We start from the raw sequence: 17,458 nt of genomic DNA on the forward strand, positions 1-17,458 counted from the left end.
CCCATCTGTAAAATGAGGGAGTCAAACTCGATGGCCACTGAGGTCCCTCCCAGCTCTAGATCTGGGATCTCATGACCTCTGAGAGAAAGAGCCCTTGTAGGTTGGAGTCTCCCACCCATTGCCTCCAAGGCTAGTGCCTGGGCTTTGCAGAGTCCTAACCTATTGTGCCCCAGGAAATGAATGCCCGCCCTGGGCCCCCTCCAGGACCTGGTGACAATGTCTCGCAGGTATTCTTCTGGAGCACCCAGAGGTGTTCTTGGAATGTTATATTGCTCTGACCTCTGGTCTGTAGGAAAGACTCTGGGTTTGTAGCCTGACAAACTGGGCCTGACACCAGCTGTGTAATTCCGGGCACGTCAGCATGGGCTGCGGTGGGGAAAGTCCAGCCCTTCCAGCCGGGGGGCCTAGTCTGAGGGTGAGCCTGGGGGACTTTGGGCCAGGCCTCTGGCCTTGGTTTCCTCATCTAGAAGGCGAAGACGTTGCATGAGGTGGCCTCTGAGGTCCTTCGTGATCCTAAAGCTGCGACATCGCAGTGCCTCTGGGATCTTCCTCATCCATGACAGGAGGCTGATACCACGTCCATTGCCTCCTTCACAGAGCTGCTGTGAAGGAAATGCTTTTAAAGCATGAAACCATGCAGGAATATTCATCTTCTGGCTTGGAAAAACAGAAGGGATGCTTTCCCAGCAGTCTGTGAACCATGTGTTTAGAGTCCATGACCCCAGGGCAGCATGTATGTAGAACCATGAACCGGACTTGGCTGTGTAGTGGGCAGACAGCTGGCCTCTGAGTTAGAAAGCTTGGAGTTCAAGTCCTGCCTAAGGCACTGGCTATGTGACCTATCCTAGGCATCTATCAGTGGTAAAGCAAGTCCTGGGTGAATGGAGGGATTTCCCTCACCAGGAGGTCCCTAGCCAATGAAGCCACACGTCTGACCCAAGCAGAATCCCATGATGCAGCAAAGTGGCCCTTCTCTCCTACTCGTTGGCTTTATTGACCTGCTCACCTTCCCCAGCCTGTGTGAAATGATTTCTGTCTTTCCTGCATGAGCTGCCTCTGCTTCGCCCAGTAATCGCTCTCTCTCTCTCTCTCTCTCTCTCTCTCTCTCTCTCTCTCTCTCTCTCTCTCTCTCTCTCTCTCTCTCTCTCTCTCTCTCCCCCTCTCTCTCTTCTCTCTCTCTCTCTCTCTCTCTCTCTCTCTCTCTCTCTCTCTCTCTCTCTCTCTCTCTCTCTCGTCTCTCTCTCTCCCTCCCTCCCTCCCTCCCTCTCTCTCTCTCTCTCTCTCTCTCTCTCTCTCTCTCTCTCTCTCTCTCTCTCTCTCTCTCTCTCTCTCTCTCTCTCCTCTCTCTTTCTTTCCTTCTCTCCCCTCCCTTGTGGCTCTCTTCCTCGGCTCTGCCCTCTCCCATCTTGTCCTCCGCCATGGGTACAGAGCCTGAAAATGGAACAGAGAGTGAAGTCCCTGCAGAGCAGGAGATGGAGTGACTGGCAGGACCCACCTGGCACTGGGACCTCTGCAGATCAGTAGGAGTGGATCTTCGTGGGCCCCGGATGCACCTCCCCAGCTGGAGTCCTTACGGGCCGGCCTGCCAAGATGCATGGCTGACCTCTTTGGCCATTCCCACTCGGGCACTCCATCCCCTTCGCGCCTGGGCTCTGACTGGCTTGGCAACATCCCTGACAATCAGTGAAGGGTTCTGAGCAGTGCTGAGCCTGGGTCAGAGGACGAGCTGATCCCAAGACCCAGAGAGGAATGACTGAACCCAGGGAGCAGCCCAGGCAGGCCACGATGGGGTTGTGGTGGACTCCCTCAGTGTGATTTAGGCAAAGCTCACTACGCTTAAGTGTTCTCTTGTTTAACTTGCTGTTCACTCCTCATAGAGGTAGGATTGGTCTTCGGAGCTTGGAAAAGGGAGCTTCTCGTGGGCTGTGGCTCAAGGGACACCACCATTAGAGATTCATTCCGTTGGGCTTGGACGGATTTTCTGTCTCCAATGACAGGCACTTCTGTACACTGTGGAAATGCAGCAACACTAAAATGCTATCATCAGATGACACTCTGTAGCTCTCTTCATTGGTGGCTCTCTGAATGGACGGTTATTGAGATGGCCTCCATCCAAAGAGCTTTCCCCTCCTCCTCCTCCATTTGGACCTTCAAGGTCTTCCCCACTTCAGTCCTAGTCCAGGCTTCCACAGAGAGGCTCAGAATTCGGCCATGGCACCCCAGGGCCCTTGGAGAGTAAAGGGATGGTGACTTTGCCAGATCTCATCTAGAAGACCTTGGGGGTGGGGGGACCAAGGGAGGGCCCTGATTCTGATCACCCTCTTCCCCACTCAGCACACCTGAGTCTCAACATTCACAGGAAGTACGCAGCAGACAGAAGGAAAGTGGGGAGACTTGGTCCAGGAATAAATAAGCCACGAGGGAAGGAAAAGGAAAAGGAATAAACCATCGGCATTGAGGAAGAGAGAAAGAGACAGAAACGGGGACACACCCCTAGAGAGAAGAGAAACTGGGAAACTGAGGAAATGCCCAAAGGAAGAAGAGTCTTGGCTCAACAGTATGAAAGGGAAAGGAGGGATGTGAGGAAAGGGCAGAAGTTGTTCATGCCAAGGGCCTTAGTTCATAGGCAGACATCCACCAATGGGATGCTCTAATGGGTCAGGGTACACTGACAGAAGAAACCCATCTGACTCAGTCAGAAAGATGAAGGGAAAGTCTTAGCTACAAACTCCTTCCAAAATGGGGCTCGGGAAAGAGGAGGCTCAGACTTGGAATTCAGAGAAGATGGAAAATGGAGAAAACTGATCTAATCATATGTAGATGGAGAAATGGGAAAGCTGTGTGGATTTTTTTAAATCAATAAATGTCTCCACCTTCTACTGACCCCAGAGTTTGCCTCCATCAATATGTCTTGGGGCATTTTTTCATGTATCAAACTCCCCCGTGTAATGAGGAGAAGGCCTACTAAGGATCATGACATCATGCTCATATCTTTCTTTTCCCCTTAAGTCCTTGGCCCAAATTGATGGGAGAGTTGGAGGGAGGAGGAGACGGAGAAATATTTGTTGTGAGATCACTATCTGGTTGCCTAATGAGAAGCGGGTGAGAGGGAGAATCCCCAATGCCAGAATCCATCCTAAGGCCGAGGATGAATATTCTCCACCATTCCCAGAAGAAAGGCAGGTTAAGTTCTGTTTGAGAAAGGATGAATTCCTATTCTCTAAGATGAAATATGATGTCACTTTGGAAGTTTGTGTGGATAGATTCTACGTGCTCTTCAGGGATCGACCAATGGCCAACATTAGCCAAATAACCTGCACTGTGAGGTAGCTGATGTTGGCCATTGGCCAGAGGATGCTACTAATGTGCCCCCTGAGATAAAAATGGAAACACGACAGAAGCCCCTCTCTTCAAGGAGCATCACGATTATTTGGCCAAGTCAAGCATCAAAGGTGCAATCGGGGAACCTGAGGGCCATAAAATGGTGCTTGCTTGGGTTTCCTTTCCTATTCCACATTGCTCAGGCCATCCACCAACATTTCCAGCTTGATTCTAGACACCACGGCATTTATTGCAGCTCAGCTGAGCCTTGTGTCTACACACAAGCATCTCCATGGACTCCACGTCCAGAAGGTGGGGCTCTACTGGTCTTGCACCTGAGATCAACTAGAGTAAAACTGAGGAAGAAGGGGAGGATCTGCAGAAGGACAGGACTATCCCCCAGAACTAAGCTTTTTAGAGAACAGTTTCCCTTATGCCTTCTCCCTGCATAGATGTTGCTGAGAATATGTCATCCCATGGGTGAAATGTGATGTTTCACAGGAAAATGGGCAGCACCAAAGCCTTAGTGGTACCCAGGAGGCAGTGTGGAGGCGTGGGGTCCTGGGCCATGAAATTGGCTAGTAGCTGCCTGGTCTGGGCAGGTAAAAACCAGAGATGGGACTTCTGAAGGGGGCTTGCTCTCCTCTGGGTCTTCTGGGAGACTGGCATGATTCAATTCCTCCAGAAATCTCAGAGTGATGGGAACCCAGTGTTAGTGAGCCTCTGCCAAGACAAGCCAAACACCAGGATCTGACCCCAACCCAGAATGTCCAAGTGAAAGAGAGAACAGGGACCCCCAAAGAACAGATGAATCTAGGAAGGCATGAAAGACAAAACTACAGACCTGGGGAACATCATCCCAACTCCCCACAAGAGAGCCAGCATTTTGCCTTGTTGGCTGGATTTGATTGCTTAAAATAAGGCATCCACTCCCCAAGGATAGGAGAATCCCATGTTTTCTTTTTGTTGTATTGGTGAATGCCGCAATGCCCCATGGCACTGAGAGAATGAAACAGTTGGGGGGGGTTCCTTGGACAATGGAAAGCCCAAGAGGGGTATCTAGGGTATAGATGTGGGCACGCATTTCAATTGCAAGCCCCCATGCACAATTTTGCAAAGGTTCCCACTCTGCCCATCCTTCCAGGTCAGTGTCCCCCCATACACTGTGCTGGGCTCCAATGGGGATTTCAGGGAATTGGGGGCATCTGTGATATCAGGAATTGGATTTTGAGACATCCAGAAGAATGAATACAAGTCCAGATTCAAGGGGTCTCCAAAAATGGGGTACAAGCCCCCCAAAAGGGGCAGAGATAAAAGTTAAAAAGGGGGGTTCAAATGCCGACATAGGAAATGTCCTGCATCCTCCAAGATTCCAAGTGGAACACATTGCTGATTCCTTTAAAATGGGGTTTCTGCCTCCTCCCCCACCCCCTGCCCATTCTGTTCCAAGCCAGAGTGACCAACAGGACTCGGCTCCAGAAGCCACAAACCTTCTGAAAGCTCAGCCAGGATGTATCAGTTTCTCTCCAAGCTTTTTCCTGCCAGGGCAGAGATGTGTAATCGCCAGGCACTGCTTCCAGAGGCTTCTTCTGCTCCATCCTTGTACTCATTCCAAAGTTGGGGCTGGAAGAAGAGCAGAGAATGTGGGATCAGTGCGACCAGAAGTCCCCCCATGAGTCACCAGCCGGCCTTACGCCTAAGGCTGGCAGGATGCTGTGGGAGGCCTATGGCGCCACTGTGCTTCTGGGGGCCTGGAGATGGGAGCTTTGAGGGGGAAGGGTCAGCTCCCACACCCAATAGGGCCACGGGCAGTGAGGACGGGGAGCTCTCTGGGCCCCGGGGTATGGCCAACTCTCTTCTCTCTCAGTTGTAGACTGTGGCACCCCAAAGGAGCTGGAGCACGGGCAGGTTACCTTTGCCACCAAGAGTAACCTCACCTTGTACAAGTCCGAGGTCCACTACTCCTGCCAGCAGCCCTATTACCAGCTGTTTCCCAACATCACAGGTGAGGCCTCTCCTCCAGCAGCGTGTCCTCGAGTGGTCGGGGGCTGCGAAGGGAAGTCAGTACAATCCTGGCCTCTGGGCCACCAGGGGAAGAGACTCTCAAGCTAAGCACCCCAGAATCCCATAGGCAAGGTGTGACCCCAAGAGCCGGAACCCTGCCCTGTTCAGGGAAATGATTTCATTGGTGAAAGGAACCCCCGGCTCAGGGAATTTCCTCCATCAGTACAAGAAAACCCTCTCCCTGGGTCTCAGTTTCCTCATCTGTAACATGAAGGGTGACTGACCTCAGAGGACCCTTCCAGCTCTAAAGCCAGGGTGCCATGATTTCTGTCCCAGGTCTGTCTGTCTGCTTCCTTCTCTTAACTCCTTTCTCTGTCCGACTCTCTCTCTCCTTCTTCTTCTCTTTCATTGTCTTTCATGTCCCTCCCTCTGCCCCATCCCTGTCTGTCTGTCTGTCTCTCTCCCCCTTCTTCTTCTCTTTCATTGTCTTCCATGTCCCTCCCTCTGCCCCATCCCTGACCGTCTGTCTGTCTGTCTGTCTCTACTTTCATTATTTTTGGTTCTTTCCAGGCACGTACGCCTGTGAGGCCCAAGGCACCTGGATGAACGGAGAGCTGGGGGAAAAGCTGCCCACTTGTCTACCAGGTACCTGATCAGGAAAGCTGGGCTGGGCTACATGGGGCTGGGCTGGACCTTAATTCACTGGGTTCAGATGTTCTAGGCTGAGGTGGACTAGAATAGCCTGGGCTGGAGTGGCTAGGATAGACTGGTTAAACTGGGCTGGGCCTGGCTGGACTGGGCTACACTGTCCTCTCTCTAGATTGGGCCTGACTGGGCCCGACTGGCCTGGGCTAGTCTAGCCTCTCTCGATTGGGCCTCCTCAGCTGTCCTGGGCTGGCCCCCGCTGGCCCCCGAGAACCCCTCCTTGTGCCCCAGAGGACTCAGGATGTCAGCTTCCAGTCTTGCCTCCCTGAGCTCCTCTTTCCCTTTGTTGCTGCCCACTGTCCAGAGGCCAAATGAGGGCTCCTCCCCTTCCTCTTCCTCTGCCCTCTGGCAGCAGGGCTGCCCTTGACTCGGGCCCTGGCAGGGGCTCTCGCTCCCCCTCGGCTGCAGGGCTCACCTCCTGGGCCCCGGATTCCAGTGAGGAGGGCTCCCGCTGAGGCCGGGCCCCCATCCAAAGGGACAGGGCTGAGCCCGTGGGTTCAGTCTCCCCTTCCTGGGCCTCTGCCCCCACTCTCTGCAGCGCCCCACATGGGAAAGAAGGCTAGGCTTGGAGTCGGGAAGACGTGCTAGCTGGGGCCCCTCTGTAAAATGAGGGGGTCGGGCTCAGCGGCCCCTCTGGGCTCTGATCGAGTCATCGACGATTCTCCAATCTGGCCGAGGGAGAAGGAGCCAGGAGCCCTGGAATCTGTCCCTCGTGCCCCAGACAGCCCCCCAGGGCTTCTCCCTCCAGGCTGGGGGAGGCTGCCTGGTCCTGCCTGGGCATCAGGGTGGGGAGAGCAAGACCAAGAATCCAGAGCTCTCCTTCCGGGATTGTCTGGGTGCTAGACTGAACCTCAATTCAGTTCCATTTTAAACCTAAATTTTGTCCTCTATTTCCCCCCAAGCAGAGCAGAGGCTTAGAGGGCAGAGGGTCAGTCCTTGAAATCAGGGAGGCCTGGACTCGAGGACGTTATGGTCTCGGTCCAGTCGAGGAAGGAGAAGAACCTTGTTTCAGGCTGTCCCCCATCCAGTGGAGGGACAATGGACAGAGCTCTGAGCCTGAAGGCGGACGGATCTGAGTTCAAATCCAGCCTCAGACTTTTACTAGCTAACTCTGGGCAAGTCACTTAACCTCTGCTTGCCTCAGTTTCCTTATCTGGAAAATGCCTCACAGAGTGATTGTCAAGATCCAATGAGAGAGGGGCAGCTAAGCGGCCCAGAGCACCGAGCCGGGCTAATGGCCCTTCCAGTGGCAGAAGAGCTCGGACATGGGCCTCTCAAGATGGCGCCCCTCTGGAGCCTCCTCCAGTGCTTTCTTGCTTTCCATCCCCACCTCCAAAGAGCTCTGGGCCTCCTGGCTGGCATTTCCACGTCCCCCAAGGAGAGCCGCTCTGCCTCAGGCTCTCGGTGAGTCACCCTGCGAGGAAGGGAGAGGCCGAGCCCGTCTTTGGCCATTGCTTGGCCAGCGCAGCCCAGCTCTGCCCAGACCCGGGCTTGGTGCCGAGCCTTGGGGAAGCTGGTCCAACACCTCCTTGCTTTTCCAAACAGCTCCAGGGTGGAGCACAAGGCCCAGGAGCCAGGGTCCTCGGGGCCCACAGGCCGAACCAGAGCCCCCTCCAGGCCCTCCTTCATGTGCCCCTGATGCAGCCAGTGTGCACTGCCCGGTCCTTGGCACTGGGGACAGCCAGGCAAGCCTTGATTCCAAAAGCTTCCATCCTCTCGGGCAGGAAATGGCTCCCTACATTTCAGTGAATGCAAATATATTCCAGATAATTCCAGAGGAACCAGCAACTGAAGCCTGGCAACCAGGAGGGGCTTCTTGTGGGAGATAGCCCCAAGCTTGGTGGTCTGGTTGGTTTTTTAAACCCTTACCCTCTCTTAGGATCAATATTAAGTATTGGTTCCAAGGCAGAGGAGCCGTAAGGACAAGGCATTTGGAGTTAAGTGACTTGCCCAGGGTCACCCAGCGAGGCAGTCTCTGAGGTCAGATTTGAGCCCAGGACCTCCCATCTCTAGGCCAAGCTCTATCCACTGAGACACCAAGCTGCCCCAACCCTGAGCTTTAAAGGGAACTAGAAGTTCTGAGGCAAAGGGAAGGAGCAAGAGCGTTCCAGCCACAGGGGACCGTCTTAGCAAAGATCCAGGCAGGGAAAGAAGCCCTCAGGTATAGAGAACAACAAGAGGGGGTGGCAGCACCCAGAAAAGTCCAGGACAAGTGCTCCCTCCCCCAGATCTCCAAGACCCTCTGAGCCTCAGGGCACTGGGGTGACCCCAGGCTTCTGGAGGAGGCTTTCCAGCCCAGGCAGCTACAACATTTAGGGAAAGAGACAGGCTACAGGGACTTGGAGAAGCCTGGCAAGAGGGCTGGCGCTGGAAGGCCATGAGCAGGGAGGAGGAGGAGAGACCCTTCCATCCCACTCCCTTCCCATTTGAGCCTGAGATTGGAGTCCCAAAGCCACAAACTAGAGGCCAGATGGGGTTGGATCAGCAGAGCCCTGAAGGACGTGCCCACACATCCTCAAGGCCTGTAAAAGTCCCCTGGATAGGCAGGGCCACTCTCTGGGGTCTCCCCTCTTCACCGCAGCAGGGGCCCCACTGGTTCCCATCAGGAGGCTGGGAGCGCTATAAGACCCCACATAGGACAGGATGGCAGATTTACAGCTGAAGCCCACCCATCCTGGACCTTTTCACAGATGTGCAAAGCAAGGCTTGAAAGGCCAGAGGCATTTACCCAAGGCCACGTGGGGAGCCAAGAACAAATTTAGCAGGATTCACACCAAGGTCCTCAGACTTCAAAGTCAGCCCTCTTTAGCTAGCTCTCTTTCTGCCTCAGAATCCCTACCTCCACCCTCTTCCCTGCCGGTAATGAAAAACATGTTGGGGAGAGACACCTAAATCCACTCGTGGGGCTGTTGACTGGGGGCAGCATCTAGCTGGATTCTGACTGCAGATAGCCACTTGCTGGGTTACCCTGGCCAAGTCACTTAACTTTGACCTGCCTCAGTCTTCTCATCTATAAAATGGAAACAAATAATCATACTACCTACCTCCCAGGCTGTTGTGAGGATCAGAGAGAACATTTGTAAAGTGCTTTGCAAACCTCCAAGTGCTAGATGGATCTTTTTTTATTATTATTAGTGCAACTTAGTGAGACAAACTTGCATCTGGGGGGTCAGGACCCTGGCAGCACTGAGTTCTAAATAAATGATACCATCATCACTATTATTATTCACTGGCACCTCGATCTGAGCATCAGGACCCTGGCCCCTTTCCCCTACACTAGGGCAGGCATCTTTCATTTCTCTGGGCCATCAGAGGGAGCACACTGAGCTCCTACCAAGTCTTTAGAGACAGTCATCCATTCAGTTCTACAAAGCAGACATTTATTAAGCCCCTACTGTGTGCTGAGCACCAAAGACAATGACAAAAAGCAGGAACCAAGTCCTTCACCTTAGGAATAAAGATGGCGGCTGGATTGGCTTTGCCCACACTGTGAGGATGAGACATTCAGGTGACTGGCAGTTCCTGGGAGTGCCCAGAAAAAAACAAGGCATCATCCTGGTTGATAGAACTGTCCAAGGTGCCGTCACTGAACCAAAAGAACCTCCCTTGTCTAGGAGAGAGGAAGTGAGGACCACTGGGAAGAACTGCTTTGGGAGCCAGGAAGACCTCAGGTTTGGTCCTGCCTCAGACACAAGCTGCCCAAATGACCCTGGGAAAACTGCTTAGCCTCTGGGAGCCCCAGACTAAAGGCAGCATCGTGCCCTCATAGAGGGAGTTCCTTTTCCCGGTAAAATAATAGTCCCAAGCCTGGTCCTTGTATTTCAGGCTCTGTACTAGGTGCGAGGGACCTGAAGAAGTAGATTTATAATACCCAGCATTTAGGGGACACCTTAGCCCCTAAGCCCATCTCATTCTATCCTCACAACAATCTGGAAAGGGAAGTATTATCATTATCCTCATTTTACAAATGAAGAATGGAGACTTACCCAGGGTCCCATATCTAGCAAGTGTCAGAGGCAGGATTGGAACTTGAGTCCTCCTGACTCCAAATCCAGTTTTCATTCACTGCTCCATCCAGTCTGCACCCATAGAAGAAGACAGGGAACATACAAAATTAATACGCTGATTTTTCAAGAGAGGAGCCAACAGCTGGGTGAGTCAGGAAAGGCCCTTTTAGGCGGTGTTATTGAGATGAGCTCTGAAAGTAGCCCAAGATTCTGAGAGGTGGAATTGAGGGAGGTGTACCAGGCAGAAGGACCACCAGGGCAAAGGTATGGAGCCCAGAAAATGTAAGGTCACAATGGAAAAAGACTGTGTAACAGCCTAGAAAAAGGTAGTTTGGGACCAGATGGGGAAGTGATTTGAATGCCAACATCATGTGGCGTGAGAGAGCTCTGAAGGGCATACATGGGTCTGGGAGGGAGGAGAAGACAAGGAAATACCAGCCAAATGCCACATCCATATTTGTGTCAGAGCCAGTTCTACGTGGCTTTGACCAAATTAGATGTTCAGCACCCAATAACTCATGACAAGTGATCAGCAACAGACTATAAGGAGGATGAATCCAAGTGCCCTGAAGGCTGTCCTGTAATTGGGGAGGGAGCAGAAACAGCCCTCCAGATCCCCAAGGCTGGAGGCAGGCATCCAGTGAAGGCCAGCAGACATCTGGCTAGGGCTCTGGTGACAGGAGCCCCCCACCAGGCATCAAAAATGAGTTTCTGGGACATTGTTGGCACTGAGGAAAAGAACATCTGAAACCCATTAGGCCCGGAAATGGTTTTCCATTCCAAGCTTCCAGAAAAAAAATTCCAAAGATTTTTAATCTGTGAAGAAATTCTAAGGGAATCTGAAGGCCCAAGCATGAGGGAGGTACAGATTGTTGGCACTCAGGGAGATGGAGCACACAGGTTTGACACCTGAATGGAATGCTAAGAGGGCATCTGCTACCAAGGATTCAACAGCAAGCCCCAAGCCCAGGATTGGATTAAGTGATGGGTTGTCTGAGTTTCTCTCTCATCAGCTGGGGCCTTTTGGAAGACCATCCCACTCTGGGAAGGGGATTCAGGCGCCAGGACATCAGCAGGTGCATGTGCATGTTGGGGCTTTCCTCGGTGGAGCAGAGTTTGCTAAGACCCTTCCTCCCCAAAAGGTACTGTGGGGCTCCAGGGAGCAATGATGAAGGGCTCCCAGGAGGACCCAGGCATCATTGCTGGTAGATTATGCCACCTACCCCTACCCTACACATTGTGTGTAGAGTCCACTCAGCCCAGCAAGAATGCTATTCACAGCTCAGCATGACCTTCCCCAAGAAGACACATTTAATTTGCTCATGGCATCCATGTTAATAAGAACTTCTATTCTCATACTCTATTCTCTCACCTTCTTAACCTCAAGCATGTCCTCTGAAGCCTGGCAAGATGATGTGTTTGGCTTCAAATCTCTTTGTCAATAGAAGATGCCACTTTCATAGAATGTTGTTGAATGTCCTCTGCTTCTGTCACTAAAGCATGCCTCACACAGCACACCTAGACTAACCGATGCATGCATGCACAGGATTAGGTGCTCAAAGGGGCTGGGGAATTTCTTCCTCCTTAGATTTCAACTTAACCTATGAACACACAGAAGCCTCAGGCTAGCCAGTCTTCCTCTCACTCCTTGGAAAGACCAAAATAGTGTCAGCAGTTGCCTCCAGTCCATGTTTCCTGGACTTAGCTGAAATCCCCTCTGCCAAAATAGAAATGGGATTAGAAACAGTGTCAAATAGCCAAGGGGCAGCCCAAGGGAGATCAGCATCCCAGAACACTCTGGCAGGCCTGTCTTTTGTTTGGAAGAAGCAGCTTCCCAGGACAGAGAGACAGCACTGTCAAGTTTCTTTTTGTCTTTTCCCCAAGCTCCCATGAAGCTAAGGAATGAGTTTTGTTGTTGTTGTTGTTATAGTTTTAAAGTTAACAAGAAAGTCTTATAAATGTGAAACTACTTTGTTAAATTTCAGTTCGAGGGAGTCGGCTCTGGACTTGGAGTCAGGAGTGGCCTGGGCTTGAGACCCTCCAGCACACTCCGTTGGGACCATGAGCCAACCACTGTGCCTCACGTCCCTTATAAAATGAGGATGATTTTGTTTTGTTATTTTATTTGATTAACGGTGCTGACTTCCGGGTCTATTTCTTTGTGAACTTTCAAGGGCCAGATAAATGGCAGCTACTATTTGTCCTGGATTTACCATTTGTAACGCCTGATCTCCATGATCAGGTGGCCACAGGTCCATGGAAAAAGTCTTCAGGATTCTCATGGAATAACCCTCCCCAGCTGGAAGGGCTTTCGATTCAGGCTCATCTAGAGACTAAGTGCCTGTCACCCAAGAAGCAGCCCAGCTCAACTGAGAGAGAGAGAGACAGAGTAAATGAATTTGGGGATCCATGACAAGGCTCTGATCTTATTGCAAGGTCCCATGTGGCAAGTTTGAATGTGTTTGGACATCCATCCATTCAAGGTTTATTATTACTATTGGTACTATTCACTTCAGTCTTGAGGAGTTTGGGGTTTTCTTGTTTCAGTCTGGATTTTTGCTTTTTAATTTCTGCAAAACCTGCATTTGTCCAGTTTTCCACACACTTCCAGAATGCAGTTGATTGACTACAAGGCCCCACTCTCTTTCAGTTTAATGTGGAGTCTCATGCAGCATTTAAGTGCCCAGAGCTAGAGGCAGACCATTGAAGCTAAGGCCAGAGAGCTAGTTGCAGAGGCAAGAAGTCCTGCCTCTGACATATACTGACTATGAGACCTTGGACAAGTCATCTGATAATTCTCTAAAGCTTATTCATTTCAGAGCTTTGCCATTCTGCATTGATCAAGGGAATTCCTCTCTGAGAGTGCTGTACCCCAATAATTAAGCTCCTGCTCTCTGTCAGAAACCAAAGAGATCACAGATCTAAACTGAGACATTTTTCCAAGGCCAAGGTACTGTGTGCAAGGCAAAATAAGAAACAGGGAGCGTATGTCCCCCTCAATCTGAAAAAGCTGTCTGAGACGAGGAATGACTCAACTTCATCAAAGCCAGGGCGTGAATTGGGCCCATCAGGGAAGACAGAAGTAGCCCCAAATGAGTGTGCCATTGAGAGATTGATCCCACGTGTGGCATGTGCTCAGAACCACAGGGGGGGTGGGTAAAGAATGTGGCTTAGCGACATCAGCTGGCCTGGGCTTCCAGAGTCACAGAAACTCCTTTCTAGATGGAACCTGAGAGCTTACCCCTTCCTTTTTACAAATGAGGGAATTGGGGTCCCTAAAAGGAGGGGATTGGACTAGACAAGCTCTACTGTCCCTTCCATCTCTAAATCTAGGATCCCATGACTTACCCAAAGTACACAGATGTACAAGGCAAACCCAGGACTCCCCCTGACTCCAAGAGTCTCCAGTTTCTATCACACATATGTGCTGCCCAGCCACATTTCTAGGACCTGAGTCTGAGGCAGTAAAAGAAGTTGGCTATTACTTTCCCAATTATGCTTCTGAGAATGGGAGGGAACAGAGAAATGTGGGAGGAAGATAATGCTCCCTTGTTTACAGATGGGGAAACTGAGGCATCAGGGGGAAAGGGGAGAAGAATGTCTAATCTGAGACTAGATAGAATCCAAGAGTCCTGATACCCTTGCTAAGGCTCCTTGTCAAAGAGCACCTTTTCCTGCATTTGGTTTGAGTTAGAGTCAAGTCAATTATAAGCATGTATTAAACATCTCCTATGTACAGACACAATGCTAGGCACAGGGATTCAAAGAATGCTCTCAGGGAACTCACAGTCTAAGGGAGAACAACATACAAAGACCTAGACACACAGGAGATATGTTCAGAGTAGAAGGAAGGCATCACAGCAGGAAGGCAACAAAGTGGGGAGGCTCTGGGGAGAGCCCTGCAGAAGGTGGGGTTGGAGGTCCTTGGTCCTCTCAGCCTGGGAGCCAGGATGCTCTAACTGCATCCCAAAGGTACTCTGAGGCCACGACCCAAATACCCACTTCATTAACTCAGCGCAGTGCCTGGAATTCAATAAACAGTTATTTCAACTTACAGGACCCTCGGCACTGCGCGAGGGAAGGCTTTGGGGAATTCCAGGGAAGGAGGAATCCCTGAGGGCCCTCCAGGAGTCATTTGAGCTAATGCTACTCTTGACCAAGAAGGCATTTCTACGGGTCAGGGTTTTCCCAAAGCCCAGTCCGGACGGCGAGGGGATGTCCCAGCCGGCTCCCCTCCACTGGCTTTGAGCACTGAGGCACAATCCAGAGCGGATAGGAAGGGGCAGAGGACCAAGCTCCATGGAATGCTTAGGGTGGCATAATCTACAGAGGCTGCTGCCTGCTGGTTCCCTGGGCTCTGTCTGCTTTGGGTGATTGGTCTCTTTCCCTCTCTTGCTTCCCCCTCTCTTCCCCCTGCAGTGTGTGGTCAGCCCTCCCATTCCCTGCCTGCCCTGGTCAAGAGGATCATCGGGGGCCGGAACGCGGAGCCCGGCTTCTTCCCCTGGCAGGCTCTGATCGTGGTGGAGGACACCTCCCGGGTGCCCAACGACAAGTGGTTCGGGAGCGGGGCCCTCCTCTCCGAGTCCTGGGTCCTGACGGCAGCCCACGTGCTGCGCTCCCAGCGACGAGACAACACGGTCATCCCGGTGTCTAGGGAGCACGTGACCGTCTACCTGGGCCTGCACGACGTGCGCGACAAGTCTGGCGCGGTCAACCGCACGGCGGCCCGGGTGATCCTGCACCCCGACTTCGACATCCAGAACTACAACCACGACATCGCCCTGGTGCAGCTGAAGGAGCCCGTGCCCCTGGGGCCGCACGTCCTGCCCGTCTGCCTGCCCGCACCGGAGCCCGAAGGACCCCTGCCCAACACGCTGGGCCTGGTGGCGGGCTGGGGCATCTCCAACCCCAACGTCACGGTGGATGAGATCATCGGCGGCGGCATGCGGACGCTGTCCGACGTGCTGCAGTACGTGAAGCTGCCGGTGGTCCTCCATGCCGAGTGCAAGGCCAGCTACGAGTCCCGCTCGGGCAACTACAGCGTCACAGAGAACATGTTCTGCGCAGGCTACTACGAGGGGGGGAAGGACACGTGCCTGGGGGACAGTGGGGGCGCCTTCGTGATCCAGGACGCCCCGAGCCGGCGCTGGGTGGCCCAAGGGCTCGTGTCGTGGGGCGGCCCCGAAGAGTGCGGCAGCAAGCAGGTGTACGGGGTCTACACCAAAGTCTCCAACTACGTGCGCTGGCTGTGGTCCCAGCTGGGCTCCCCTGGAGGCCGGGGGGAAGTTGAGGCTGAGGCAGAGCGGTGAGGCCCCTCCCAGCCTGCTGTCCTGGTTGGTCCTGGGAAGTCTTCACTCTGGTTTGTCTCCATTCGGTTCCATGAGTAAAACAAGATGGCGTCACCCCACCACAGCCCTCGGTGCCCTTTCCCAGCGGGGCTTCCTCCACAGGCATGGAATCACGGCCCGGACGGGCTCTCTCAGCACCCCAGAAGCCCAGGGACCTCGCAGATCCCCCGCCTTTTAAGCCCCTTCTGGGGCTTAAGCGGTCCTCACCCTGAGGGCCTCCATTCCCGCAGCGCCTTTGGGCCAACTTTCCCTCTGCTCAGCGCGCTTTCGCTTTCGCTTCCAGGCAAGGGAGAGGGAAGGGAAGGCCCAGTTTCCAGGACAGACGGAGAGGGATCGGAGGCCTCCCCTTCCCTAGTCCCTGGGCGGCCCCGGCTGGAATGGGGTCGCTCCCTCCTAAGCCACCACAAGCTCCCTCAGGCAGGCGCGGAGGATTCCCAACAGAACCTGGATAGCTTCGGCAATGCCGGGGTAAAGGCGGCCTCCAGGGCCGGACCTGCACCAAGTACCCAGCTGGGGGAGAGCTCCCTGGGTCAGGAGAGAGCAGGGGCAGCCAGCTTCGACGGGGGCCCCTGAGGGCTTCTATTCACCTGCAGCCAAGGCTTGCCTCTTCTCCTGCTGCATCCCCTGCCTCACCTGGCCACGCTCTCCAGTGGGAGGATGAACTGGGCTCTGGTCCCAACAGCACCTCCTCTTCTGACCGCCAGCCGGTGGGAGTTCCCTTAAGCCGGTGACCACTCTGGCCCTCCGTGTCCTCATCGGTGAAGTGAGAAGTCTGGACCAGAAGCCTTCCCTTGGAGGTCCTTCCCAGAGGCGGGGTTGGAGGACCCAGGAGGGTTCAGGCCTCCCAGGCCTGGCCAAAGGGCCATCATCTCACCTCCACCAGACTGACCACAAGCCCAGACACGATCCCAGGACCAAACAGACGTCCGGAGCCCTCCCTCCCTCCTCTCCAGGGCTCTGGCGACAGGGTCAAGGAATGCAGAAACCTCCCCCCCCCAGGCTCTGCTCAGCCCCTCCATTTGTCCCCCCTCACCGTCCTTCTGGCCAATCCAAGTGCCAAGGGACCCTGACTCCAGCTCTGGCCTGGGAAGGGGCTGGGGGTCAGGGAAGACCCTCCGTGCTGGCCCATGTGTTCCCCAGCTGGGAATGTGAGACTGTAGAGGGGAGGCTGCCGTGACAGCAGCAACAAAAGGCCTTCCTGGCCTTCTTCGGGGGACCATATACCAAATTCTCATTCTGTACTCCATAGCATAAGCTTCCCAGGGCTGGGAGGGACGTGCCTAGCCACCACCACCCCCCTTCCCAGGGGACCGAGTCGGGAATAAAGGCCCTCTGACTAACTACGGGAAGGCAGCAGTTCTGTGCTCGGACCCCGTGACCCCCCTTCAGGCATTGCCTCTGCAAGGGACCCACCAAGTTATCGAGTCCAACCCCTTCGTTTTATAAACTGGGAAACTGAGGCCCAAAGTCACCCAGCTAGGAAGCGACGGGGTCAGAATTAGAACTCTGGACAGGAAACCCAGTTGAGTGTTCTTTGTACTTCCTCCCACCAGGAGACAAGTCCACACTGGCTTCAGAGGGATGGGGGGGAGGGGTGCTGAGTAGTGTGGCAGGATCTGAAATTCCACTTCTGCTGCCTCAGGACAGGTTCCTCCCCTTCCTGGGCCTCAGTTTCCTCATCTGTAAAATGAGGAGGTTGGACTAGATGCCCTCTGGGGTCCCTTGTGCCTCTGCATCTAGAGGGAGGCCGTGAGAGCAGGGGCTAAAAGGGCTCCACAGGTGTGGTAAGCCTCGAGGTGGGTCTAGAATCAGGGAATTGAGACACGGTTCTTTAGCCTGGACTTTGCGTCTGTACTCCCTAGGCCATCGCCAGCCTCCCCCAGGCTGACCTGCATGATGAGCCTCATGAGAACTGGGGGGCTGCTCCTTTGGGGGACTGGGGTCAGCCCTTCCTCAGCACTCCATGGCTTCCTCCATGTGCCAAGATGTAGCCCAGCAGTAGCCAGTGACCGGTTAGTGTCCTCAGGAGTCAGAGAGCGAGCCTCCAGGCACCTCTGGGAGCCTCTGAGCACC

At 53.6% G+C, this 17,458-nt stretch overlaps 1 protein-coding gene across 4 annotated transcripts in view; it reads left to right on the top strand.

Annotated features, from left to right (window-relative positions):
• Positions 1-17,458, top strand: part of MASP1 (MBL associated serine protease 1) — an 89,579-nt gene that overhangs the window by 54,186 nt on the left and 17,935 nt on the right. For 2 of the 4 annotated variants that reach the window (XM_056807689.1, XM_056807690.1), the window contains 3 exons: positions 5,189-5,326; positions 5,896-5,970; positions 14,457-16,729. In XM_056807689.1, the coding sequence (XP_056663667.1) occupies positions 5,189-5,326; positions 5,896-5,970; positions 14,457-15,346 (1,103 nt within the window). In that variant the 3' untranslated portion in view covers positions 15,347-16,729. Of the gene's footprint in view, positions 1-5,188; positions 5,327-5,895; positions 5,971-14,456; positions 16,730-17,458 lie in introns of those variants that run through there. The other 2 variants (XM_056807691.1, XM_056807692.1) reach the window with 1 other exon arrangement.

This window comes from Monodelphis domestica, chromosome 8 (genome assembly GCF_027887165.1).
Source record: "Monodelphis domestica isolate mMonDom1 chromosome 8, mMonDom1.pri, whole genome shotgun sequence".
In the NCBI taxonomy this organism is placed as follows: Eukaryota; Metazoa; Chordata; class Mammalia; order Didelphimorphia; family Didelphidae; genus Monodelphis; species Monodelphis domestica.